This window comes from Dermacentor albipictus, chromosome 9 (genome assembly GCF_038994185.2).
Source record: "Dermacentor albipictus isolate Rhodes 1998 colony chromosome 9, USDA_Dalb.pri_finalv2, whole genome shotgun sequence".
NCBI lineage: Eukaryota > Metazoa > Arthropoda > Arachnida > Ixodida > Ixodidae > Dermacentor > Dermacentor albipictus.
Genome location: NC_091829.1, coordinates 22020318 through 22047485, shown reverse-complemented (window position 1 = coordinate 22047485; position 27168 = coordinate 22020318). Strand labels below are relative to the sequence as shown.

General features: G+C 42.6%; 2 protein-coding genes across 2 annotated transcripts; one reads left to right on the top strand and one right to left on the bottom strand.

The window, feature by feature from the left end:
* Positions 1 to 577: 577 nt before the first annotated feature.
* On the bottom strand, positions 578 to 16354 carry LOC135901976 (tRNA (cytidine(32)/guanosine(34)-2'-O)-methyltransferase-like). The gene is made up of 10 exons (XM_065431862.2): positions 15942 to 16354; positions 15684 to 15753; positions 13604 to 13706; positions 12006 to 12084; positions 10139 to 10191; positions 9437 to 9490; positions 7568 to 7670; positions 6359 to 6436; positions 4598 to 4695; positions 578 to 1142 (listed from the first exon to the last, which is right to left on the bottom strand). Exons 1-10 carry the CDS (start codon positions 16060 to 16062, stop codon positions 636 to 638), a joined length of 1266 nt encoding a protein of 421 aa, XP_065287934.1. The 5' UTR covers positions 16063 to 16354; the 3' UTR covers positions 578 to 635.
* Positions 16355 to 16462: 108 nt separating this feature from the next.
* Positions 16463 to 26900, top strand: LOC135901977 (trimeric intracellular cation channel type 1B.1). Its single transcript, XM_065431863.2, has 6 exons — positions 16463 to 16718; positions 18075 to 18231; positions 18901 to 19085; positions 20668 to 20755; positions 21604 to 22015; positions 24104 to 26900. The coding sequence occupies exons 1-5, from the start codon at positions 16598 to 16600 to the stop codon at positions 21905 to 21907; spliced, it is 855 nt and encodes a 284-aa protein (XP_065287935.1). The 5' UTR covers positions 16463 to 16597; the 3' UTR covers positions 21908 to 22015; positions 24104 to 26900.
* Positions 26901 to 27168: the final 268 nt, after the last annotated feature.

Genomic DNA, 27168 nt, shown 5'->3' with positions numbered 1-27168 from the left:
TAAGGTCAATTCACTCGCTGATGCTGCCGCTCTGAGTAGCCTCTGTGTGTTGTCTTGTGGTGTAACTATAGATGCAGTATTTGCTGATGGTGCCGAGTAGTGTCCGAGTTCTTTCCCAAAGCAAGAAAAACTGTGACATCGCTCGACAAACTTGGTTTAACTGCGTACAACCACGGCAACTTCTTTCTTGTATAATTCCTCCAAGCTTTTTACAATGCCATGACCAAGAACGTCGACACAGCACCGCAATAGTTCGGCCATACTTACTCCAGTGACATGAAGACCTCCGCAACACAGAACCATAAATTAATTCACACGGTAAATGTCTATGCGCCTATGCCCTATCCCTGCATCTCAGGTATAAGGGCTGTGCACTGTCCATTATATGCACTAGCTGCTGAGTCAGGCAGACATATTCCCTTTTTGTACAACTTTTGTTATCAACATGTTTTTTGTGCAACTTTGTAAGAGTGTTGAGAGTCTCAAAACTCTTGCTAAAGACTACAAGTTAAACATCACTCGTCATGCTTACTCAAGTTCCCCAAACCGAAAACTTTCTAATCAATGAAGCCTAATCTTAAGGCACTTTGCCAGCTTTTATTTATATATAAAGAAAAATTCTGAATAAGTCCACATTAATCTCGTTTGACATCCAGATCAGCGATGGCCGAACGCACAGCCTCCAGCACTTCCTCATCCGCCTTCAGTACTCCGTCACCAGAGTTGGCTAGCCGCGATGTTGATGCACTTGCACCAAGCAATGTCTCAGCCACTTCACTTTTCACCACAAACTTGCCACTGCTGAGGTCGAGTTCCGCAATGCTCGAGCACACAGCTCCAGCAAACTGGTCGCCTGATTCACAATGCCGCGAAGTTGAAGGGCCAGCTGCCAGCACAGCCTCAACCAAGTCATCTGGCTTCTGCGTGGATTCGTCATAAATGAAGTCCAGCACACTGATGTTGGGACACAGAACCTCCTCGAGCGTGTCGCCGGCTGTGGCTCCGAGAGAAGTCGATGCACCAACATCCAGTACAGTCTTGGCCAGCTCATTACGCTTTTTCATGGAGTTAGCAAGCTTGTACGGAGGGTCTATCGGTGGCTGCACAGGTTTGCAGAACTCATAGGCCTTGTCCTTCCCGAGCTGCACAAAAGAAAGACAGCCTTCTATGTTTCACTCTCATTTTCAAAAAATTTTCGAGCAGGAAGGAGTAATGACTGGAAAGGCAGGGAAGTTATGTTATAGAGATAGCCAGATGTTCTGTTTGATAAAACTAAAGCAAGAGGAACAACATTAGGGTGAGAACAATACAGGTGGGCAAAGCGCAGTCACAAGGAAGCTTTAGTTGTCGAACCCAACATCAAACTTCTTTACTAAGGGGATGAAAATGAAGTACTTGTACAACTATAATGCTTTCTTTCATTTTTTTACAGGCTTGCATACTACACACATACTGCATACATACATACATACTGCGCTTCATTGAGGATCACTTGCATAACTTGATGCATGCATGCATGCAAGAATGGACCCCTGCGCATGCGCAAGTGGCCTTGCACGGGCGTGCACCGTGCTTAAGCCTACTGCGCTACTCCAAATGCCCATTCTAAGCCCGTTAAATTTTACTTGAGCTGCAGACTAAAGACAAACACAAGTTAACTAAGCATTCATGTAGAGCAGCACTTCCAAACACTTGCACATCTTTTCGTTAGGAAGAAATTATAAGTGGACAAAAATTAAGGCCAGACTTTTGCATTTCGCATCTATAAAGTTGCTGCGCCAGTTACGAACATGTGACGTCACCGTTTTCTCTTTATTTTCACATAGTTGCTCAGTTTATCCCAGAAATGCGGCTAAAATAGGCTGGGCTAAGGGTCCACTTGCTTTCACACCAATCCTATATTTATACGATGATAAACAATGTGGCCCCAAGCAATGCTGTCTAAATCCAAGACGTCCTGTTGAGTCGCTACAAGAACCTCAAGGTAGCGGCACCACTTTAGTTCCAATTTTGCTTTTCTGGCGAATCAAACTTCTGTAGTGCCCTTTAAAGGGGCCATGACATATTGTGAAGCTTGAATGATGTGTTCCATTTTTAACCTGTACGTCGTCTGCAGCAAGTTGGCATAATTTCAGCATATTCAGTGATGCAGGAAATTTCTTTCTAAATTTTTTTTTTATACTGTAGCTGGACTGTGCAGCGGTTTGGCAACACTATGGGTGACAATATGAAGAGCATTATGTGTGGTCAATGTGCATGGTATATGTTTCGTTTTCGCATATTCGTCTCTATGGTCTGCCCGTGGAGAGTTCTAGCGGGTGTGGAATTTCGGCAAGTGCGGGCAGTTTGTGCAGACTGCTGGATTAGCTGGGAGTGCAAACTTGTGTGGCCGGAAAGGTGACGCCACCTGGTGGTGCCAAAGTCAATTAGACAAACGCGGAGGTAATATTGCAATAACCCAGTATGTTCTACTTCACTGCTGGGGCAAATTTTCGGCAGCACTTTAGCTGTCTAGATTTACACCAACAGCAAAGTAGAATATACTTCGCTCTGTGTTTGTCTGGTTGAGTTTTGCGCTACCAGGTGGCGTCACCATTTCGGTCGAACGTACATTTTTTGGAAGTACTTGGATTTAAAGTGGATAGAAACATCAACCATTAGCAGCCGAGAAAGGCAAGAGACATTTAGAGTATTGGTGGAAAAACAGCAGGAAAGAGACTGATACGACCAGATTACAGGCATAGGTGGCGGTACGAGATAGACAGAGATGTTTTGAGAAAGAAAAAAAAAAGATTAAGAAGATGGATACAAAAATGCTGAAATGAAAAGCAGACTAGGTGACTAGTTGCCACCACCCAAACTCAAGGGGATGTCAATAAATCATAAGGATCACCTCATGTTTACACACCCATTCATCCAGCAAACCGCCTGCACTTGTCTGAATACCGGACACACTAGAACTCGCTGGTTTCTGTGGCGTTCTCTAGTTCGTGGTTTTTATTGCACGAGTGAAATAATTTCGGGCACAGTGCAACGGCAATTCCCTTGCTCTGCCGTTGGGTGTCACATCTTCCAGTGCAAGGAGAGTCCTGGGGATTCTATTCCGGACTTTGTAAAGTTCCGTTATAATGTTGAATTCGCAATTTTGTGGCTCAGTTTTTTTTTCTTTCTTTTTCTTTAACCACAAGAGTGGTTTTTCTCTAGGCCTTTTGCAGACTTCTGTTTCACAGAAACTAAGTTAAATTCTTAATTTATTTGGCTCTTTCTGCAACTTTAGAGCAAATAGTTTTCTCTGGTTTTTTTCACTCATTAGCATACTTGAATGGGCACATTCATCAGTGAACACCAGCTAGCTCTTTGAGATGCACATGCTGTCGTGCGAGAGCTTTGTAGTGTCTAGAAGCTTTGGAAGGTTTAGATGCTGTAGTCAGTGGCAGCTTCTCTGCCACTAAACATTTTCTTGACTTCTGCTCTCTAAATGTACTCGGCTTTCATGGAATATACATTTCAGCCTCACATGACATACTTGCAAACCTATTTGTGTCTACCTTCACTGTTCCTACGGCACTTGGACGCTGCGGATTCTGTAATACCTAGTTTAATTCTGAAATCAAACTGGCTTAAACTTTTTTTTCTCTTCAATGGCCCTGCACTTCTCGACACCACAACAAGCCATGCCGAAATGGCGGCCGCTGCTATGGGAGGTGCTTAGAGGGAGCAATATCAATTTGAAATTTTGGGCGAAAACGTGTGCGCTCTGGTTTTGTGCACAGCATTATATTGGTCCCCGAGAATAGTTAGGCAACCATGTTATGGTCCCTTTAACCATTTCTCTTCAGTGTCTCACTTACACCTCAAGCAGCATTTTCTGTGCACAAAATCGCACGGCGACTTCCACGCTACCACTTCATGTGCCAGGCGCATGAAGTGAACAGCGGTGCAACCACACAAATGCCGCCGCTCACCACAAAACTAACATTGGCAGAAAACAGAAACAAAGTGCATCGATTAAAGCAATCTGCTTTCTGCTCCAAAAATACCACCAATGATTACTGCCCAGGTCACGGTAGAAGCAGGCATCACCTGTTCACCCACCATGCTAAGCCCATAAAACAAGGGTAGCCCACCATGGCATATATACTAGCCTGTATGGGATTGGTAAATTCAAAGGCGATTGGCTGGAGAGATTAGATGCACATGCATTTTGTAATGTTCTCTGGAATTGGCTAGAAGCCCTCACCCACATGAAAATGTGCCTACCTGCGCTATAAGCTTTGTTCTACTAACGTCATGTCAGTGTTTCACGAGCAAAATGCACCTTGCAGGCCAGCTTTGAAAGTCAGTTCACAGAATTCCTAATTAATTTTTTCGTTTGTTTTTTGTGGTTGAAGGAGGGATGTCACCTCCTCCCTAATGTTTTATTTATGACCATGCTATATTTGAGTAAACATGGTACTCAGACTGTGCACATGTTCCCACTGCCTATATGTAGCTCCATTGTGTAAGTGATCCTACCCCCTTCATTCACCCCTGACCTGACCCCCCCCCGTCAACACATGAACACAAAAACTCCAAACAGCAGCCAACATTCACTCACCTCAAGAGGGTACGTCCTGTCAGAGTCAAACCCATCAAGATCTCCACAGATGACAAATGGAACCATGGTTCTGTTTGGCTCCTCAATTGTAACTTTCACTGGTAATTGTAAAGACAGGAGAGATTCATACCACAGCAAAAATGACCAAAGTCAAGCCTGTAGATTTGTCGTAAACATTTTAAATGAGTAAATATGCAAATGCACTTCCTATCCCGACAATATTATCAACAGGAGTTCCAAGACTTGAAACGTCTCACTCACTGGCCAATATTCCTTTCTAAATTTGTGTACATTTTCATGTTCAGGGAAAAGAGTATGCACGGTATGAGTGGAAAGAAATGATGATGTTATGGAAACAATGATGGGAACATAAAGTGACCCGGCTGTCGCATCTTGCAACAACACAGCACAGCACTTCTCTGCGTGAGCTCCTGCCAATTCTAGTGCAAATTATTCTATGGTGCTTAAACCTCTCAACGCTCTAGTATAACTTAGTTGAGAAGAAAATGAGCGAGCTGAGGAAAAATGTAAAGGCTAATATTACCTTTTTCTCTCTGGGTTGAAATACTTTTGCCCTTTAAGTTCAAATTTGCCGAGCTAAGCGAAATGCTCTTGCCTCTGTCAAACTAAATCAATAAAACTTGGCACATTTAAATACAAACATCAAATTTTAGTGGCTCACGCTTGCAAGATGGATGCAAATCTCAGTAACTAAAATACCAAAATAGCGGTGTTATGAAAACAAACATGTTCAGAACCTTATAACTCCACAAAATGACGATGTTGCAGATCAGTGAAGTGCCACTGACAAGAGATTTTTGGAGATAAAAACACCAACACATTATGTTGCAGTTTACATACATTTGCTACTACAAAAAATGGAATATAGGTAGACCCTTGGCTTTGAGGCAAACAAAACTGGAAAAAAAAATGTTATGCAATGCCGTTAAACACATATTACTTCATTCCATCCGAATGCTTAGTTGTCATCATAGACAAAAACCGCATGTGAGGCATCAGGGTTCTTGTTAGGGGATCTCTTGTTTGCAGCTCACTGCAGCGATCCTCATGTGACTGCCAGCTATTGACTCATTTTGATGGTTCTAGTTCCCATCAATACCCACTTCATGCTTTTTGCACCATGTTCGCAGAGTGCAGTGGTTGACGAGAACTTTCTTTTGTACCGCCACTTTGCCTTAACAAACAGTCATCCTCGCATGTCATGCCCGCCAGCTAGAATTTGTAACTTTCAACATGTTCCATAAGGCAATTTATCAAAAAGTTAATAAGTGAATTGTTTGTTAATTGGTCAATTATGCAACCAATTTTTAATGCAAGTAATGTCCGCCTCTTCAAGTTGACCAGCTCATGGATTAAAATAGTACTACTTGCTACAGGCAATTTTAAAAATTCCATAATGCTTAAAAATTATCACCCTGTATAATGATATCTACTAAAACCATGACAATGCACTGAAATGAAACGAGCTCGCTGATCGCATCGTTAGAAAGTGAAAGGTACCACCGACGAGCGTAGCTTGTCTTTGGTCGTTTTACCAGAAATGCGCAGACAAACCCAGCTCGTCTAAGGCATGGAAGGGGTTAAAATTGCTTGAAACAACTGCGCAATTCTAGCATTTAGCATTTCTGAACATGTATGCAAAGAGAGGAAATGGAAATGGCCTCTGAAAGAAAGCTTCCCTCTAAAAGGGAGTGGCAATCAGGATCAGACATGCAAGATCACCATAAAAAATGCACTCACAATCTTCCATGGAGCCAGTGAACATGAATGGCTTGTAACCTTCAGGTGGAGAGTAGCGGCGACAGACAACAAAAGACTCTGAAAACACAGTCCCCAATTAATGCATCTGGAGCTGCTTAATTGCTAACTAAGGTAGTATTTGGCTGCTAGCAGAAAATTAGACGGAAAGTAACTTGGCCCATGAGGCTTTGCTATAGCAAAGGAATGATTGGATGTTGAAAGCAGAAACATTGAAAGTAACGCTTCTACTCCCCAAGCACTCATAAGTGCAGAGACTTTTTGTCATTCTAACAAAAAGTTCTTAATTTAGGACGTGCATGCCATGTTTCCGGAATCTGCAATAAATTTTCTATGCAGCCATGCAACAGACTCTTTTTCTTAATGCAAAAGTGTGTTTATTTGCATTGCATATTTGCCCAACAAATCAGTCAAAAAACGAAGCACAAACTTCACATAACGGTGCTTGCGTGTAGAGTGTACTTTCATCACTTGAGTCATGTCTTTGTTCTACATATAAAGTGCACTGACTGCAAAATTGACTACACTGACACCAGCTTTGCAAAGTGCCTTGCTAGAAAGATAGCTTTACAATTACTAAAGTGGTCAATAAAAGGAAGTACTGTAGACTTCTGTGAAGTTGACTTTGGTTAATTCAATCCCGGCTGCATGTCCTGGCCGGCGTATATGCATTTCTATGGGCCAAAGGGCCGAAAATTGCACATAAAACAAAACCGCCTTTGTAACATTCACATGCTTTGCTGCATAACACAGATATATTGCAGCGAAGCTTTTATTTAAAAAATGCGTAGCAAAGCTGACTTTGGAAAACCGGCAACCATTGTGCACCAATTTTTCCTAAGAAATCAGGTACACATTAGATTTGTGCTTTGTTTAGAGGATTTAATGCCATTTATATGTTAGTTTGCTGCTCTGGACAAATATAAAATGGGCAAGCTTTTGATTTGGGGGGGTGTTCAAGTTAGGCAAATAGTGCCAAATGAATCAGTGATGTGTTTTGGCATTTATTTTTTCTGCAGCTTAAGTCGACCCGCTGGATGAATAAATCAATTTCAATGGTCCTGTAAAAGTCGAATCAACAGAAGTCAACTGTAGCATACAATAATTTACTCCTCCACACCCCATTTTTAGATTGGCACTAAAGTGGTTAAAAGAGGCAAAATGGTCGGCATCACTTTGGACAAGCCATACCTATGCTGGAGTTGCGGCTGCTCCGAGGCTTAGCAACGGTGACATGTTCAAAGAAGAGTTTCAGCTGTGCATACAGCAGGGTCACATCCTTTCCTCGAAAAATCTGACACCAGAAGAAAAAAATAATTATCTGTTTACTTGATGAACTTAACAGCCCATATTGAAGCAACACAGTGTTGTGAAAGGTTCAAGACAATCATACTACAATAAGTGTTTTGTTCGAAAGAAGTGCCTACACATATTTTCAAAATTTCAGAAATGTTTCAAAAATGACATGTAGAAATGACGATGGGGAAATGTAGGCCATTTTAACTTGACACACAAGTTGCTCTCTAAATTTCAGACCTGGCATCATGGACATTATTGTGGCACCATGACAGAGAACAGGATTTGCTGACACTGTGTTTATAGAATTTGGATTTGCCTATAACACAAGATAATGACAAGTTAAAAATGTCATGCCAGAACTTCCAAATTCTGTCTTGCAAAGCAGTGCAACAGGACATTCACAATGTAACATCCAACTAACCCGACGGAGCACTGCCAATTTTCACCACTTGCCCTCCTCTTAATGCACCACCTAAGTTCAATGCGCAAGCCTTTTTCAATTCTGCCCTTGTTTAAATGCCATTGTGACAGCTAGAACTTGCAACAGTGACATTACAAACCACCAAGCCACCACAACACATTAAAAAATCATTTTGTTACAAGGCTAACGAGCAACTTTACTCTGATACATCCAGAATCTTACCCAAAACACTTCAACATCTTTAAAGAACAATGTGTGCATGAAATGGCATACATGTCAAGCAGGGTATTTTCTTCCTTAGCACTAAATTTTAAGGAACATACAGAATCTCTAGAAGTATTTCTTGCAGCTTTGTTTAGATTACTTTTCAAGCACACCAGCCCTCATGGCCCACCTTTTAATAGCGGCATTCACATGCTGATGTCAGAGTTTCAATCCCTGTATGAAGCGATTGTATTTTAATGAGAGTTTGATACAAAACTGATTAAGAATGGAGACAAGGGTAGAAGTTAACCATGCAAGATGGTTAAAAGTAATCTGGAGTAGACCGTCATTATGGTGCCTCTTATTGAACAGGCATTGAAAGATTAAAAAAGTTTGCTCTTTAACAGTTGCTATTTTTCGCCAAGAATCGTCTCGGAACAAATCATTTTGGAATCCCGACCTCACCAGCTGCCATTGAAGAAGGCTACAGATGCACCGTTACAATTCTAAAGGACAACAAAGCTTCACAAGCAAGTTTAGCTCCGACTAGCATTAACTGGAATCCTGTGCTGCGAGACTGTGATAATGTGTCTGTACTCTCTCTACTTTCGTCTTATCTTTCAGCCTCCCTGTGCCCAAGCCCACGGTGAAGGATAGCATAGTGTATTTTTTTTTCTGGTTAACCTCCCTGCCTACTTTTTCTTTTGTAACCTCTCCCTCTCTCTCACTTGCCGAGAATGGTAATAGAAGATGTCAGAAGAATATTTTGCTCCAGGCTGCTGTCTACACCTTCCAAAAGGGGGCAAAAAATTGTCACGAAATGCTATCTCATCCTAAAATATCTTAATGACACCACAAATTTCATGACCCTGTCATGAACCACAAGAGGAGCCATGATTGATGAAAAGGTGATCTCATCTAAAGCATGCTAACAACACCATAAAGTATATGACTCTGTCATGAACTACAAGGGGAGCCATGACTGGCAACAAGGTAAGCTCATCATAAATAATTCAGGGGTTGAGGCAAATTCCTACGGATTGCATACACTAGTTACATAATGGTAATGTTGTTTATAAAGTATACAGAGTGGCTGTTTTAAATATAAAAGCATGCAATCAGCACAACCGTCTTACCTTGGCTATGTAGGTGCCACCAGTCTTCAGGACATGCGTGGTGATATTCAGGGCCTGAAAAGTTTTGAGAATAAACTGTTAGCTACCTGCAAGCAATAGCATATGACTGTGCTATTGTTGCAGCCACCTGTGAACAAGCCACAGGGAACAAAAGCAAAAAGCTAATTGTAACAAACTACCCTAAAAATTCATGCAGAAACTCCTCCGGTAGTCGTCGAAGTATTGTGCCACTTGCTCATCCCCATGCAGTCCTGTGTCATTACCAATGTTATGAAACTTGATGTGACCAGTATAAATGACAGTGCTGCGGCGACACGAACTGCTGCGGACGGTGGCGCCAGGTGCACTGATGACATTCCTATCATTACAAGCCGTTATCACTCTTCAGCGCCTCATCCATCGGTGTCGAACCATTATGAATTGTAATCAACCATAGTCCAGCGGTGGCTGCACATGGCACAGTCGTGCCGGCTCCATCTTAAAAGCAATCTGTGATGGGGACAAAGAGCACTGACTGCCAGTAGCTTTGTGAGCACTGTGTTCTTACCACTTAAGAAGGCCTGTGCGAACTATGATGATAGGAAGCATGAATTCACAGATACTAACAAAGCTTACTGAACAAGAAATTTCCGTTTAGTTATCCCTGGCAGTATATATTGACACTCAAAAGTTGATGCCACTGAGAGATACATGAGCCCTTACCGATAAAAGTAGCTCAGCCTGAATATACTCATCAATGTCGTGGAGGCCAGTAACTGTAACACAACAGAAAACAAAAACATCATGACTGCACAGTCACCTACTCTGTCACATTCTGTTTATAAGCACTTTGGTAAACTATAGAAAAATGATCGGCAATAAGAAAAGGTAGTGTTTGTAATCATGACCTCCAGTTCTGCAATTTCTTTCATGGTTAAATAAAGATGTGCCTCTAGGAAATGGGCAATCTCACATAAACAAGGACATTAAAAGTAATGCAAGGCATGCCATGGTGTGCTTGGAAAAAAGAGAAAAAATATTAATTATGAGTTTTCATGTCCAAAAGCAATACAATACAAGGGCTATTGGAGATGCACATAATGGAAATTATTGTTGATTTCTACCAGCTGGTGTTCTTTAACATGTCTCTAAATTTAAGTAAATCAGCATTTTTGCATTCCACCCTTATTGAAATGTGGCAGCTACGGGCGGGAATCAATCCAACAACCTTGGACATGACATTGTGCTTAGCAGCACAATGTCATAAACACTCAAGACACTGCAGCGGGTAAACGGGAGAGGTCTAGGCAAGCTACCAAAACACTAAACTCAAACATAAAGTCTAAGGTGACTCAACTGTTTGTCATAACTTAACCACCACTGAACACAGCTCTAGACTTAAAATTACCCCAGAACGAAGAGCACACAACAACATCTGGTAAACAGGCACCTGTATATTTCACTTAAAATGTTAAAAAAAAAAATTTAAGCTTACTGCTGCACTGTCCTTGCTCAAATTTCACAGAAAGATTGCATTTTGATGTCTTAAACGTTCAGTGTAACAACTGGCGCATTTAAGTGCCTAGTTTTAAGAAGAAAATATGCAAAGTTACGTTCGTTTATGGGGATGCAAACTGCTACTACGACGGCACTAGCATAAACTTGTGTCGCTACCTGCCGGCAGCTGCGGAGAGCGGCAGTTCAGGGAACATTGCCACGTGTTGCCTGCTCCCCTGGAACAAGCCGTATCACACGACCACCCTTCCTGATCAGGTGCTTTCTATGGCTGCAGGCAGATGGAGACACAAGTCTGCGCTAGCGTTGTATTTGCAGCAGCAATTTATCTCACAGATGAAAGTAGTTTCTCACTATTTCCTTAAAGCACGGGCAAGTACCTGTGCAGAATGTTAGACTGAACGACATAGACTCCAAAATGCAATATTTCTGCGACATTTGAGCAGGAACAGTGCAACAGTAAGCACAAAATCTTTTTTTAAACATTGCAAGTGAAATAGGTATGTCCCTGTATGTCAGAACAGAACAAGAACACTGTGCTAGGCTGGAAATCTCGGAGTCTTCCACACTAAGCAAGCCAGATGGTGGGACAGAGACCTCCATGCAACTATAAATAACAACACAAGGCTCTGAAGAGGTAGCATTATTACTACCTTCTGAGGGCAAACCCGATAAATTTGGCCAAAGTGCATTTTCTTTTGTGCACAAATACAATGCAGTGAACATTTTGTTACTTCTGACAACTCCAGAACTTATGTCAGCGGCAGAAAGTCTTGTCAGTTGCAAAGAGGTTGCAACAAATGAAGCAGGGAAGAGGCACAGGACAAAGTCTGTTGTCCTGTGCCTCCTTTTCGGTATGTTGTGTTGCACTATTTAAAAAAGAAAGAGAAAGCTCTACTTAATTTTAGCCTTTAGGACAGGTGAATAGTATGCTTTAACAGAACAGATGAAAAGTATTCACAAGGCTCATGCTGGTTCAACACAAATCCTCTTTTAAGTGTAGACCATGGACCACCTGTATTTGATGCATCATATGCACCTCCACTGCGCGTGGCATATGGTGCCCTTTACTCACCATCCGGCGCCCCGTCACAGACAACCAAATCTGCCTTTTCACCCTCAAAGTGGCTGATGATCTTCTGAGCTGTCGAGACCTAGACCAATGCAATGGAAGTCAAAAAACAAAAGGAAAGGACTATTGAGAAGTGAGAAGATTGCTAGGCAAATGCTAAGGCTTCCTTGACATACAGTGGGTCACTGATTTGCGGTAGCTACACAAGGCACCAAAAAGTGCACATGTGTGCGGCAATTAGCATTGTTGGCTACATGTTGTACAGCGCTGTGGCGAGATGCGAAAACAAAAGTACAGAAAGGAACCATTCCTTTTTTTTACTTGCACCCCATCTCGAACCTATTTTTTATCACCTTTTGTGTGGTATGCCCATGAATGGGAACTGTTTCACTGAAATTCAATATGGGCACACTGTATTGAGTACAGCTTTGGAAGCGGTCAGGATTAACGGTGAGCATGACAAGTAGCACGATCGCCCTACCATACTTTTCCATTCTCTGCTATGCGCAGTGTGTAGGCAATAGAAGGAACAGCACCACACTCTTTTGTTTTTGCATCTTGCAGCAGCGCCATGCAACATTCGGACGATGAAGCTATCTGTCACGTGCTCCTCTGTTCCCTTTCATAACTATGACAATAGTGCATCCAAAAACGGTGCCTCATAGTTACATGCACTAACAGAAATTATGCCATTTGAAACTTGTTGCGTACATATTAAGGAACTGCTTATAAGATACGTGCGAAGAAATATGGTGCTAAGTGCCATGCATGTTATTAACAGAAGTGCTGGATGGCAGCACCACTATATGGACATGTAACAGCTTTTCTCTCTCTCTCTTTTTTCATATAAAAAATTCACGAGGGGCAAACTTCTGAAATGGCTTTGCTGTTTGTAAGCACAGAACATGTGAAATAGCTGATCTTGCTACTACATCTGAGTCAGTTTTCGGAGTTCAGGCACACAGTCCACATCTATAGACACAATGAAATTCAACAAGAACACTCATCAAGAACAAATATTATTAAGCCTGTTCTTGTGCTGCCTGTCTTCAATGATGCCAAATATGCAAGAAATGGGGTATCTATTTATCAGAGTACCTAAAGTGCATTACAGCATTACAGTGGAGAGGGGGAGGAGAACAAAGAAAAGGGAGAAGACAAGCAGTTGAATCAATGTGCTAAACTAAACTAACAGCAGTATTCCAAAATAACTGTACACAACCCAAAATCGTACTCGGGGTCAAAGATGGAAACAGAAAAAGTAAACAATGCTGTGCACAAAATTAAGGCAAAAAAGGGGAGAATTAACTACTAAGAATCAAATGGACCATACATACATCCACCAATAATTAAAGGATGAAAAGAATGCTTCATTTGAGGCTGATAATGACAACAACATCTTATGGCAAACGGTTCCAACCACAGATCATTCTTGGGAAAAATTACACTTGAAAAATATTATTTTCTTTTGCTTCTTATCTGTAACTTTTATAGAATTGCTGGCAAAGATTTGATTTTACCAAATATTTACTAGAAATACTTAGCCGGTGTCTGAAAAGAATGTGTAAGTTAGACAAATGGCCCGCTTCCCACCTCCTCACCTCAGTGATGTCTCCCTGCAGCTGAATGACTCCTGGCAAGGGTGCCATGGCCTGAAGGTCCACGGCCACGATTTTCACATCATCTGGATTCTCCGCATTGCCTCTAGGAGGAGGGAGCAGAGATTTAAACAACAGTCACACATTATTATGTAAATTTTCCATGCCATCTTAGAAGTTAAAAGCTTTGAACAAGAATTAATGACTCTTTGTCTGGTTGGCTTTGTGGCTCTTGTCCCTATCTGTTTTGCATTTGTGTCGGTTCCTGTATTTTGCACTAACACCCATTAGTTAACGCTTGAATCCATTGTCATTTAGTCACCCAAGTTCTAATGCTTTATGTCATGTGCTCATCTAAATGGCACTAAACCCATACATTGTCAAGCTAATACCAATGTATTATTTCTTTTTAAATCTGTTAGGCTCATGAAGAAGGTCTTGTTAGTGCAGTAAATTTCAATCTAATGACAAGCTTTTCCTCCACAATTCACACTGCCGCCAAATTATGGCAGTAACGACATCATCCCGTGACATTTCAGATTTTGCACCCTTTTCACAGGTCTTTCTTGAACAAGCCTGGCAGACTGAAATTTGTGAACACAGAATAAGCCTTCCTCAAATATGAACAGTTAATGGAACCTGATCACTTGTTTCCACACACTTCAGCATGTATCACAGGGAGCTTCTTCAGCAAAGAATTACGCCTGCAAACGAGAAATCATTAACATTCTGCATGTATGTTCAGTACACCCACTGCAGTGCCTAGCGGCTACAATGTCCTGCTACTTAGCCCGATGTCGCGGCTTAGATTCCGGGTCGCGGCGACCGCATCATTATGTAAGCAGAATGCAGAAGTTCCCGTATGTTGAGAAATCGGGGCACTTTAAAGAACTAAATCTGTTCAGACTTGCATCCCATAGCAACACCGTGGCACTGAGGTGCAAGACGCTATCAGTGATTAGTATTTATGTGCGCTTCATTATTTTCTTTAACTCTTATCTGACCTGAAGGAGGAGGCGACTTTCATTAGAGGGGATAGTCATTATACCCGAGTTCCATAAAGGTCAACTAGCTCAAGACTTCATATGCTTTTAACCTGATAGTGTTTAAAATTAAGCAGCGACTGTTAAGTGTTTCATCCTTGCTGTTGCCTTTGCATCTTGTGCTGTTGTAGAACATTCATTTCCAGTATACCTGCAGCTTCCAGGATACTCCAAGCTTATTAGACCCTTGCACCTGCTAGAGGCTAGTGAACGCTAAGTTGGCTTGTGGTGCTCCATTTGACGGTATATATAATAATAGCAAAAGGAATTGTTTCTTGAAAGCATTATAGCAATAATAAAAATGTTAGTTACATTCAGGCTAGAAAGCCAAATTGTAGCCAATGCACCTTTAAGTTGTTTTTCAAGTAGGGCCTGGCATAGACTGAAAAATGTAAGCCAAATACTGGAACCTTCCGATTCCTGAGAAACATGTATGCAAATGCTGTCTTAGTTGGAACAGTCAAGTCTGCGATTCCCTTCACTGTTGAAAACGGGGAATGGCACCGACATTTGCTTCATTTTACTTATGCGACACCCTGAATAACTGCAATAAAAAAAAATAATTCATTGCAATGAAAAAGTTTAACCATAATTGCAAAGTTTACCGTTCGAGATTCGCGCTGTACTTTGCATCTCGTGCACTTGTTCATACCAGTTCAGTGCCTGTCATTCTTTTACAGAGTGCACAAGGCACTGGGCCTATGCTCTATGTCTTCCAAGTATTGAAAGTGTTGTAAACTCATTGTACACAAAAATTGCTCCTCGTGAAAAAAAAAAAAAATGGTGACATGCAGATGTTATCCTGTTTACATTGTGAGATGAATGGCACAGTTAGGCACCTCCTGAAAAGGTTCAACGAGTGGAGATGAACTGGATAGACCTATTAAGTCCATTTAGATTGATAGATTACAAGCAGATAAGCAGGTAGCTTTAGCTGTAGGCAAGGAAGCTTGGCGTTTTAACATTGCAAATATGAAAGAGGGGTTGTGACACCACTACAAAAACAACGTAAATTAATCAAAAGAGGCACACAAACTCACCGGAGTTTTCTCGACAGGACTTGGCTCCAGCTTCCAGGAGCAGCGCACAGGTCGACAGCTTTCGTGACACCTGTACGAAATGCTAGCTGTCAATGAAAAGCACTTAATTCAAAACACGGCTTGGACGTCGCTACGAGCAACGCCAAGCTCTCAGAACTCTAAGATCGTCAAACAGCATTCAAGTATGGCGCCTTGCTTTTCGTCCTGAATGTTTGTAGGGAGGACACTGTCACCGAACGAGAGTCAAAACGAAGTTACCTGTGAAGATGTCGAACTCTTCGTTGATCTGCAGCAATTTGAACGCGCTTCGCGCTCGCCAGCCTTCTTCCTTGGCCAACCGGTAGTAGACGTCGCGCTTGTCTTTTGACGAGCGGCCCATTTTTCGTAAGTTGAGCAGTCTTCGAATTCGGGCAAACGCAGCGAAAACTTACAGCCGACGAATGGAAACGACCCACATCACCTAACCGTAGCACGCACGGCACGTGGTCGCCATTTTGTATAACAGCAACAGAACAGTGGACAGATGGAGCGACATGTCACGAGCTTTGAAGCCGGTGAAGCAACTGACCGACTCAATCAGTTGAACACCTAAGAGCAGTAATAATAGTACAGCAGTGCACACGTAACAAATAAGTTTAATACTTATGTAAGGAACCGTTTCAAAGCTAACGGCTTCAACCCCGACATTTGAAGAACCGGTGGGTTTTCACTCCCGCGATATCGGACTCCACGGTTATTTCTCCATTCAAATCGCTCTCCTGCTCTTTCCATCATCTTGTGCGCGTGCGCAGTGGAGGAGAGAGGGTCCGGCGAGTAGCAGCCAGCCCCGCCGCGCGTTCTATTTACGATTTCCGTACGAATCCCGAACGGCGAGCGGGCGCTCCGGCACCCCCGAAGTTGCAAAGGACTTAAAAATGGATCCCGAAATGTTTCTCGATGTCGCCAACCAGGTGGCAAAGCTCAAAATGTACCCGTACTTCGACATTGCCCACTGTATAATCACCTGCCTATACCTGCGCGAGGACTTAGGAGCCGGTAAGCGATAACCCCGGGTCTGGCCCAGCTCTTGTACCCTTGGGAGAACAATTCGGTAACAAATAAGCACTAAACAAAACGACCAAGGATCTCGAGAGGATGCTTTTCTAAGCCTCGCAGTAGACGATCGCGGCGCACTGCTTTTTCTTTCGCTTTGGCATGTGGCGCGCGTCGGAAACTAAACACATTGCGGCAGGTTTTTCATTTTTGCGTTCGATCGCGACTGATGCCGTGACTCCCGCTGTGCGATTGTCGCTGAGTGTGGCGAATGTCGCGAGCTTTAAGTTAACTTTGGCGCAGCAGCGCGATCCTTTTTTGGGGGCCCCCTAAGTTCGCTCGTGGTTCACGAAAGGTCGCTCGCAGGCGTTCCTGCAGTGGCACTGCGTGATTGGCATATCGCTGTAGCGTGTCGCTTGAAAGCGTCTACCTGTCGCAGTGAGCGGTCTTCACGCCTGAGAACACGCGTTAGACGTTCGAAGTAAAAAGAAAGTCGCTCGCTTGCATTGTTTTTGATCGCAGACAACGTCGACAACACAATTAATGCCACCTTTGTAGCTGGACTAATAATTTTCTCGACATTAATTGATTCGGCTTCTACAGTGCGAGCTTTGCATACATCCGACATGTCCATATGTGTTAATTTGTATCTAATATATATGTTAACGATGTACAAGTTATCCTACAAATAGGTGCTGCTGTAGCAATACAAATTTATAGTATCTTGTAAAATGAAAGCAGGCCCAACCATCAGCAACAGCAAGTTCCACACCACCCTTTTAGATCCGTCATCTGAACCACCAGTGCTGCTCTTGCCTTTGTGTCTGCATACTGAAGCACTTTCTATTTTCTTTCCTCAAGCACTCGTGTGTGAACATGCAACGCTAAAGCTGATACATTCACATTAATTCCTCAACCACATTCCTTTCTTCAAAGGAAAACAAAATCACCGAAATGCGCTGTCCAAACCGGTAGTGCAATCATGCAGCACCGCCGCAAATGTAATGGCATGTGACGGCTGGGCTGGGCGAGCCAAAGCACTCGAGAGGTACTGTCATTTAATACATCCAGCACTTGGACCAATGTCAGCAGTCTTGAATATTTGCCAATCCTTACTGACTGAATACCAGCCACTGTACGCCACCATTATACATTTGTACAAACAATCATGAGTGTTGCTGCATATTGGGGTGCGCGCTTCCTAGCACTGAAGAAGTCGCAGCTGAGGAAATGGATGGAAAGTATAACAGCCCCATCTGATTTTTCTGCTTTATGCGATAGCACCACTAAATTGCTTCTACTGCTGAATTTTGCCAAAAAATCAAGTTTTACCCCTCAGCTACATGGCACCTTGCACAGGTTCCCAGCTGTTCTCAAGGAAGCACCCAATGTCCTGCTGGATATCGAGCATGTTTTCCATTTTTGCTGGCGGGATCTTGTCAGCGTTTCTGCTGGGTGAGCCCGTCCTGGGAGCCCTCAAGAACAACCAGCAGATACTGCTTGCTACTGCAGTGTGGTACGTGCTACCATTGTTGCACGGCAATTCTCTCTCTCTTAGATCTCCCTCCATTTTTTTATTATTTTGGTGCTGACAGTTGCATAATCGTCATACTGTGAAGGAAGATAGGAGAACAAATTAAGCATTCAAGCTTTCACATGTTAAGAGTTTTAGTGAAAACTTTAAAAAACATCGCAGCAAAAGTAAGGATACTTTTTAGACACAATAGCATAGAACAGTTTCCCCTCAAATGTTTCTTTTAGGCAGTATGTGTTCATTGTCTGTCACTAATTTACATTGACCCGTAATATTTAGGGCATTACTAAGCTGTGCCTCTTCAGATTATGTGCATTGCTTTAATGTAAATGTTTAGACCACAGACAAATTATTTTTATTCTAAATGATTATTGGACTTGGAGGTTAAGTGAGCCTGACATTTTCACATTACAAGTTTACATGCACAAATTGGCTTCAGTGCAGTTAATATAAGAAACTGCAAAGGTAAGCCACAAACTACACAGTTTTTATGTAGTTGCACGAATTAGCTGTACTTGGTAGTTTGAAACTTGCGCAACTAAAGTTTACAACACTTGCTGTTTAGCCGATACTGGCACTCACTAGATGTAAGGATTATACTGTGGTGTTACTGCAGTTGCGCTGTTCATTTCTCTCACTGGTACGCGACAGGTACGCCATCTTTTACTCGCCCTTTGACCTCGTGTACAAGATATGCAAGTTTTTCCCCTGCAAGCTTGTGATTGCGCTGATGAAGGAGGTCACGAGGTGCAAGAAAGTTCACGACGGCGTCCTGCATGCTGCCAAGATCTATCCCAACAGCTACCTCATCATGATCATCATTGGCGTTGTCAAAGGTCAGGCATGTGCTTGCTTGAATAGGCTTGATGGTCGACTGCCATCCTTCTTGCATGTACGGTGAAACATAAGTATGCAGATGTGAACAAGAATTGTGCTGAAGTCCCAATTCTTCACATTGGTGTCTGTGTCCTGTTCATGGAGATAGTGCAAATGAAACAAAAATTCAACAGAGGTGACAGGATAAGTTTTAGCTGAAACTTGTTGATTTGGAGTCATTGAATTTATAGGAAACAAGCGGATGATGCAGGTAAAAAGAACAAAAAAAAGGCACACCAAAGAAAAAAGAAAGCAAGAAAAAGGGAAAGATACAGAGCATGATTCAAGTGCAATCAGTATATGCAAACTCACATCCTAACAACGCTATTAGTGAACAGCTTAAACAGTGGCGAGAATTCTTGTTTACAAAATTATACCTAGCTGTTGCCACACTTTAAACAATCCATTGGTAAATGTGAATAAGAAATGCCTTTTAAACTATTACATAATGCTCACACAGGTATACATTGAGGCAGCACCCAACTGCCAAGTAACTTGTCCTGTCTCCATTTCTTTTGGCTGTTGTGTTTGCACTATCCACCTTGAATGCCTACCGACTGGCCCTGTTTGGTACCTTACCGCCTGTTCTTTCGTGCTACCATCAGGACAATAGAGACGAATGCGTTTCCTTATTCACCAGTTCCACACAGCTTCTATAACTGACAGCTGCAACACATTTTGCCATCACCGAAAAAGTGGCAGCAAATTCTAGTCATTCATAGAGAAGGACTACCTGAATCCTTGAGCCAGCTCTCAGATCTCATGGATTTCACAAATCAGGATTTGTCAGCACTAAACACTACACTCCGCACTAGGTCACAGCATAAGTTGACAAACACTGGTAAGAGAACATGGTGCATGGTGCATGATGACACCCAGTTGAATCTAACACATGAACCCTGTAAATAAAATGTAACGCAGAACCACTGAGTGAATTCATTTAAATGAACAGTGGAAAACTCGAGCTTGTTCCGAATCAACCAGTGGAAAACAATTTCCCCACCATGAAGCAAAGCTCCTGAACAACTAGTGGAATTCACCTCGATACAGATTAGACTGTGACGTTACTAAACCTGAAGTGGATACTATTGCATTAGTTGAAGTTTACTACCACCGAGGCATGAAGGATAAGGTTTGGCACAAAATATCTGTTGCCACCTGTACATAATAGGGTGCTTACAGAAAGCACTGTGCACCGCAAGATAACAGTCACCAGCCGAGTGTCGATGGACTAAGTTTTGTCCGATATGAAATCCAAAAGAAGGATTAACAACTGCCATTCTTGGGTGAAGTGAAAGAACAGTATTACCATAACCAAATGTTCCTCATCAATTCTCTGCATTTGAAGTACTATAAGCTTTAACAGCATATAAAGCACTCCATTCTTCTTAGCTGAAAACAGGTTTGGGGGTGTTTCCCTGCATTGTTATTATGGAGAGTCTTAATTATACTTTTCACTGCATGTGTGTGATTGCTTTAAGAACTTGCAGGACACAAAGGTGACTTTGAATTTGCTTTCTGTTTCACTGCTACAAATCACAGGTAACGGGTCATCATTTCTCAAAGTCTTCGAGCGGCTACTCCGCGGCTTCTGGACTCCAGGAGCCATGGAGATCATGCAGCCTAGCTTGTGAGTCTTTACAACCTGTCTTGCTGGCAGAACTCAGTTTCTATGGAAACAGTCATGTTGATGAGGTGTAGCGAAAAGTCAGTGTGCTTACTACTTCCACTGGTACAAAGAAATTTTCACTTTCTTGAATAATAAATGGCCACTCGGCCTTTTCATGCGCACAGTTTTGAGATATCACAATTCAGTAAGCTGCACTGGAACTTCTGCAAGGACTGTTTCATATCTACGTCAGGTGTGCACCTTCAACAACCTTTGAAAGTGTCCGACTGAATTACACAAGCTTTTTGGGCTCCACCAAACGCCTATCTCGATAAAGCCAGTGGAGCTCATGGGTTGCAGTAGTCATTGCATTCAGCAAATTGCATATATAAGATGTATATAACTGAAGTTGTAATCTTGGTCTTAACACCATGAAATTGAAATTTAGCCATTTTTATCAATTTTTATGTAAGTCAGAGTAAAAACTCTGCTATCACGAACATTCTACTTTCAATCATTTAGGCAAAACAAGTCATATTCAGACTCGTTGGCACTTAATGGCTTCAGACATTTGGCAGATGGGCACCTAACGAGATAATTTATGAATTTCAAATGCACTACTTCTATAGCAAAATTTCCGTCAGGTACAAGCTAAAGCTTCTTCTAAATACAGCATGGAAGCCTCACATTTTGCTTTTCAAGGCCACTGAACACAATAAAAAGCTCATTACTATACCACACCTACCAGTTTGTTTGCTCAGTGCATTCTGTTATCAAGCTCCAATGATCTTGTTACTCTTAGTGAGTGAATTGATTTTGTTACTGTACTGATGACAGCTCATTTTTGTTGCTCACATCACCCTCTGCAGCGCTACGAAAGCATGCCTGGTGGCCTCGGTGATCTTTGTGCTGGACAAGAAGACGGAGTACGTCTCGGCACCACACGCGCTCGTCTACCTGGGCATCGTGGTGTTCCTGCTTTACTTCAAGCTGTCGGCCATGCTCCTGGGCATCCACGACCCGTTCCTGCCCTTTGAGAACCTCTTCTGCGCAGTCTTCCTGGGTGGTGTCTGGGATGCCTTGGGACGGGCACTCACTTCCAGCCGTGGAGGTGAGGGCAAGACAGATGCTGCCAAGAATGGAAAGTCCGAAGCCACCAAAAAGAAGGACTGACGTTGCGGCCCCTCCCAACTCGCTGCACGTCGTGTTCACTGCGAGACGTCACTGCTTCCTCCCTCTTTTTTCCAATTTCCTCCAGGGACACACCAGCGACAAAACAAGGCAAGTGCGATGGCTGAGGTCACCATATTTGCTCAGGTGGGGGCATGACCGGCTCTGAAGGAGTATTCACACAGAGATTTTCACCAGGCATATAGGAGCAACATGACCAGTTACACTGGAGCGTCGCTCGTAGACATCCCCCACTCACATGGGCAAGGAGATTGGGGAGAAAAGTCGGGGAAAGACAGTATAAACCACTTTGGTACTTTCTATTCTCAGTGCCACACTTCATCACTTGCTGAAAAAAGTGCCAGCATGCTTCATCAACAAGAGTGGCATTGTCGCCTAATTTCGTCATCCCAGTGCTCGAACGTGGAACAAGCCTTAAAAACTGTGGCCAGGTTGCTTACTGCGACTCCGACGACCACGTCAACAAAGCGTTGCAATATGACTGCTGCCTTCTTGAGGAGCAATTTGATTAAGGTCGCCAGACACCAGCTGAAATGCTTCTACGTCCACAACCGAGTGGGGTTTACTCGTTCCTCTTGGTCAGAAGCTCTCCTACCTATGGGGACAGGCAGCAGCGTCACACCTTCTCATAAAAACGTGACATTATAACATCAGGCGCACACCTTGTACTGACAGGCAAGGTTTCTCCTGTGTGAATACCCCGTGAAGGTCTCAAATGTTTAGCAGTTGTAGGTGTCGTGTGCTCCTTCAGCTTTTGACATGTCTGTAGGCCACATGAGAAAGCTAACCTAACCTTAAACAAACTCATATCTGCTTCAGATACCTGCATTACAGTTGCCAGATGCTTCTTCGACATTTTTAACTGCCATAATCTAGTCACATTAGTGACAAGCAGTTCTATTACAAAAGTCTTGCATTCAACACTACAGTAACATCACCATTACTGAAAAGCTGAGTTTTAGGTTCATAATGTAAGGATTATCGTCATAGTAAAAGTGATCCCAAAGCAGCAGCAACAGGTGACATTGGAGAAATGGCACCCAAAAGCTGCTACTACAGAAGCAAACATGGGCATCCATCTCGTAAAACAATGTGGCTATGATACAGTGAACCAGAAGCATACAACAATTACATCATATACATACATTGTTTAATGTCACTGTGGGAAAAGAAATTATAAAAGGCTGTCAGAACAAAGCTTTAGTACTACTGCTGTTTCCCTGCTCGGCTTTGAGCTGTGCGTATGCTCACCATTGCAGCCAAAGTAATTGTAATGTGAGAACAAGTCACAGCAATGAGTCATAGTAACAATTTGCTGCAAAATCCGGTTCTTACTATTTGACTGTGACACCAAGGCTCTGTTTCCGTGGCACATTAAGATGGAGCAATGAAAGTGGGAAATGGAAAACTTGCGAGCACAAGGTAGGTTTGGTTGACAGAGGACAGGGTTGATTTATCATCATTGTAAATCACTGCAGGGCGAAGGCCTCTTCCATTGATCTCCAATTACCCCTGTCTTGCACAAGCTGACCCTGCATATTATGGCTGAAAATGTCCCAATTTTATCACTCCAACTAGTTCACTGCCGTCCTTGAATGTGTTTTTTTTCCCTTGGCACCCAGTCTACAAGTCTAATAGACTGTCGTTTCTTGTGCCTTGTACATTATATGGCCAACTTCATTTTTCCTCTTACCTAGAATATCAGCTACCCCGTTTGCCCGCTAGCTACAAACTGTCTCCTATTCTCTTAATGTTGCGCCTAACATTTCAAACTTGCTTGGTTACCTCAAAGCTTCTGCCCCATTTGTTAGTACTGGTAGGATGAAATGATTGTACACTCTTCTTTTCAAGGATAGTGGTAAGCAGCTGACCACAACTTGATGTTGCATGGTCGTGACAGTGTTGATTGCAGGTATTTGAAAGAGGTCTTTGCCCTACAGTAGACATAAGTTGTAGATTACGATAATCTGAGCACCATCAGCACAGTGAAGGCCTTACAGATTGCGAGACCTGAGGAAATCTTGAAGTTCCAAGCTGTTTGTAGGCTGTACAACACTGTGTTGGTTACATTGACCGACCAGACTGGAAATCTGATTAATAAACCAGACTCTGCTCCGAGACTGCGGAGATCTTCAGCTTTTTCTTGCACCCTTGTTGATCTCTCTCTGTCCTTTTCAGGTTGTGTGTGTGTGTGCAAATGGGGTCTACCGCCGCACGAGCGAGTTTTCTCCGCTGCCAAGTGCCGGACTCTTGTTGGAGAGAAAGGAGCTGGGGGAGTCTCGTTCTCAAGGAAGAATTGCAAGAGTGTGTGCCTTGTTTTGTGTTTGTTGGGGTCATTCTGTTACCATCCTCTTCTGTGATTGTTGAACGCCCACCCACCCGGTGATTTGGACAAAGTTCCCACACAAACTTCCATTTTATTTACAACATTTTTTAATACCAGACGCAAGTAACATCTTTGTACCTTATTTCAAAGCCAGTACCACGCACTTCGTTGTGTCTCTTGCTTCAAGAACTGAAGGGAGTGGTTTTAAGTGTCGCACTATCGTGTTGCCTACATTTATTTTAGCATTTTTTTACCGAGTGGAGCATGTTCTAGGCTAGTCTGTTATAAAGGGCTGTATACTATGTCTACTTAACTAGCGTCTGCTCAAAATAAGCTCTCCTTGAGTGTGAAAAGTTGCACTTCCTGTTTCCTATTCTGTCTGAGAATTTTGTTTTACACTTTCTAAACTGCATTTTACGCACAATGACGCATATGAAAATGTATTGTTTTTCAGTCTTGAGATTCACCTCTGGCATTCTGGTGACCATGTGGAGCAGCTACCTGGTGCTTAATATAATGTTAATATAACTTTAGTATCCTGTAGGAAACCCCGTCTTCCTGTACATTTATGAAAATGAGCCATATTTAGAAGTAATATTTGCATTACAACTGAATGTGCATACATGTGTGTGTGTATATATATATATATGATATTGCACGTCACATATAGGGCACTGTGTAGTATACACCATATAAGGTTCAAGTTAGGTTAACACATACTGCGTCAGTTTTACATGGGTATATTTCATAGCTTTTGAGATAAGCCATCAGACTGGCAAGTGTGTTTTGGAGCGACGCGACTGAATTAGAAGACTGAAGGATTAGCTGAGAATGTGCCAAAGCTATACCCCGAAAAGCTCAGACTGTAGCCTTTTGGGCACGACTGGCGAACCAGCCCATCACGTTGCAGTGGGTCAGTAGTTAAAACATTCTGCTGCTGCGCAGATGGTCATGGGTTCAACTTCCAACCTTAGGCCAAATTCTAATGGGGTGGCATGACAAAATGCAAGTCATGCATTGAGACTTTGGTGCCTGTTGAGGTTACCTGGTAGCCCTTTTAAGGGGGGGGGGGGGAATCTCTTATAGTTGAGGCATAGGTGTACGAGAAGTAAAAGCTCAGTCAGTTAGTGGTTTGCGGGCCACAGTCACGTTTGATAGGCAGCGACTAGGGATAGGATATGTGCCAGTACAAGAGAAACTGTGTTTGCTGGACACTCTTGTCGCAGTTCCAAATGAAGCAGACTGCCACTCTGCACGGGGACAAGGGCACCCATTTATAAACCAAACACGGCCATTTCACTGGTTAAAGAATATGCACTGCAGATATGGTGTCAGATCTGTCAAAGCTGCCCCTCAGAGCTTGGTTTTCTGCCAGCATTGTGGTGGCAACAAAAGCCTCTGGGCTTTAATAAACAGGGCTGCAGTTCTCGGCTTTGCTGCAAAGCGTTCGCAAGCTCGGCTCTGCCCATTTTTAAGTCCTTTGAAAACGTCAGCGACCACATGAAGTGCCAATGCCGAGATGAACAAAAAAAGAGAGCAGAGCTATGCGAAAGCTTGTAATGAGAGTTGCTCACGTAACTGTTCAGCCATACTATAAGAAGATGAAGTTTATTCACCACTGGGTGGTGTTGTTTTTTTTTTAATTATTTAGTCCATAAACGAGGACTTTGTTTACTGAATCCTTTACCGTCGGCTCAATAATGAAAGTTCACAGAAGAAATGATGATGTCCTATGGCACATGTAATGTTGTAATCCTCTGTGGCGTGATTTACAGCATTGAATGTCGTACAGATTATGTGCGAGGGGTATAACAAAGTCTGAAATAGCTGTTTTTTTTTGTCCCCTCGCCACGTATTGTGTCCTTATGCTGATCTGGTCATTGAGCCTGAAGTGAATGAGACTATACACTTGTTCGAACAGTGTTCATCGAAATTTCGAAACTTGAATAGCTGAAGAGCTTAATGTATGCAATGTTATTTTATAATAGGAGATGAAGTCTGCAGACATGCACATTTGTTCAGCGAAACTTCCTTCGTATTGCAGTGTCTGATGAAGCACAGTTTGTCAATTATAGGGCAGCATGTGCAAAGCTTCACACACACTGCATCTTCAGTCCAGATATCGGCATTGCAATGTGTAAAAAAAAAGTTGTGGTGCACTGTTACAATTAGCACTTAAAAACCGAGAATGCCGGTGTTGCTGTTTCATGTACTAGTGCAGCCAGTGATTTGATAGAGCATCATTGTAATGAAACCTGGCAGCAAGGTAGTGGCACTTTCCACTTTTTGTTGTCCGCAACCGTTTAATTAAACAGAGCAAAAAATTGTTGTTTTACTCCCGTAGTCCACCTTAGCATAAAAAGATTGTGTGCATCAAATTTTAGCAGGACACAGCAGGCTTCCATAATGATGACAGTTCGCTTGCACAGTTGTAAGTTGACGCACTGCACACATGAAATAGGCTGAATGCAAAGTGCAGTGCTTAAGATGTTCCTCTGACAGGGAAAGTGTTGCTAGTCCTTCTTTCTTGCTCCTTGTTATCCTTAAGATGTTTAAGACAAGGGACTGTTTTCTTTACAGATCACTTTTCAGGGTTCTAGGCATTGAGAAAGCCAATAAGAGGAATAAAATAAGTTGTTCACCTTCCTACCCATGGACATTGTTTTCATTCTCCTTTAAAGCTTGGAACTGTTTAATACTGGCTTAAGCTTACCCAAGCGAAAAGACTGGTCAGTCTCATATTTTTCATGCAGTTAGGTGATCTGCACAAAGATACAACATACTAGCACAACTTGTTACAGTTCTGATCTGACCAGTCGCTCGGGTAAGCGTAAGCTGGTACAACAAAGTTGCAGTTTTGCCCGAAAGGCGAAGCATTGCTTACGATAGCAAATTAGTGGACGCACTCCTAGTGAAT

Excerpts from the sequence above, each read along its gene's own strand:
- LOC135901976 (XM_065431862.2), bottom strand. The coding sequence starts at position 16,062 with ATGGGCCGCTCGTCAAAAGACAAGCGCGACGTCTACTACCGGTTGGCC. Across the intron at positions 12,085-13,603 it reads TGCAGGGAGACATCACTGAG|GTCTCGACAGCTCAGAAGAT; the intron begins GTGAGGAGGTGG and ends GCATTGGTCTAG. Across the intron at positions 4,696-6,358 it reads CACTGGCTCCATGGAAGATT|TGAAAGTTACAATTGAGGAG; the intron begins GTGAGTGCATTT and ends TACAATTACCAG.
- LOC135901977 (XM_065431863.2), top strand. The coding sequence starts at position 16,598 with ATGGATCCCGAAATGTTTCTCGATGTCGCCAACCAGGTGGCAAAGCTC. Across the intron at positions 16,719-18,074 it reads GCGCGAGGACTTAGGAGCCG|GTTCCCAGCTGTTCTCAAGG; the intron begins GTAAGCGATAAC and ends CACCTTGCACAG. Across the intron at positions 20,756-21,603 it reads GAGATCATGCAGCCTAGCTT|CGCTACGAAAGCATGCCTGG; the intron begins GTGAGTCTTTAC and ends CACCCTCTGCAG.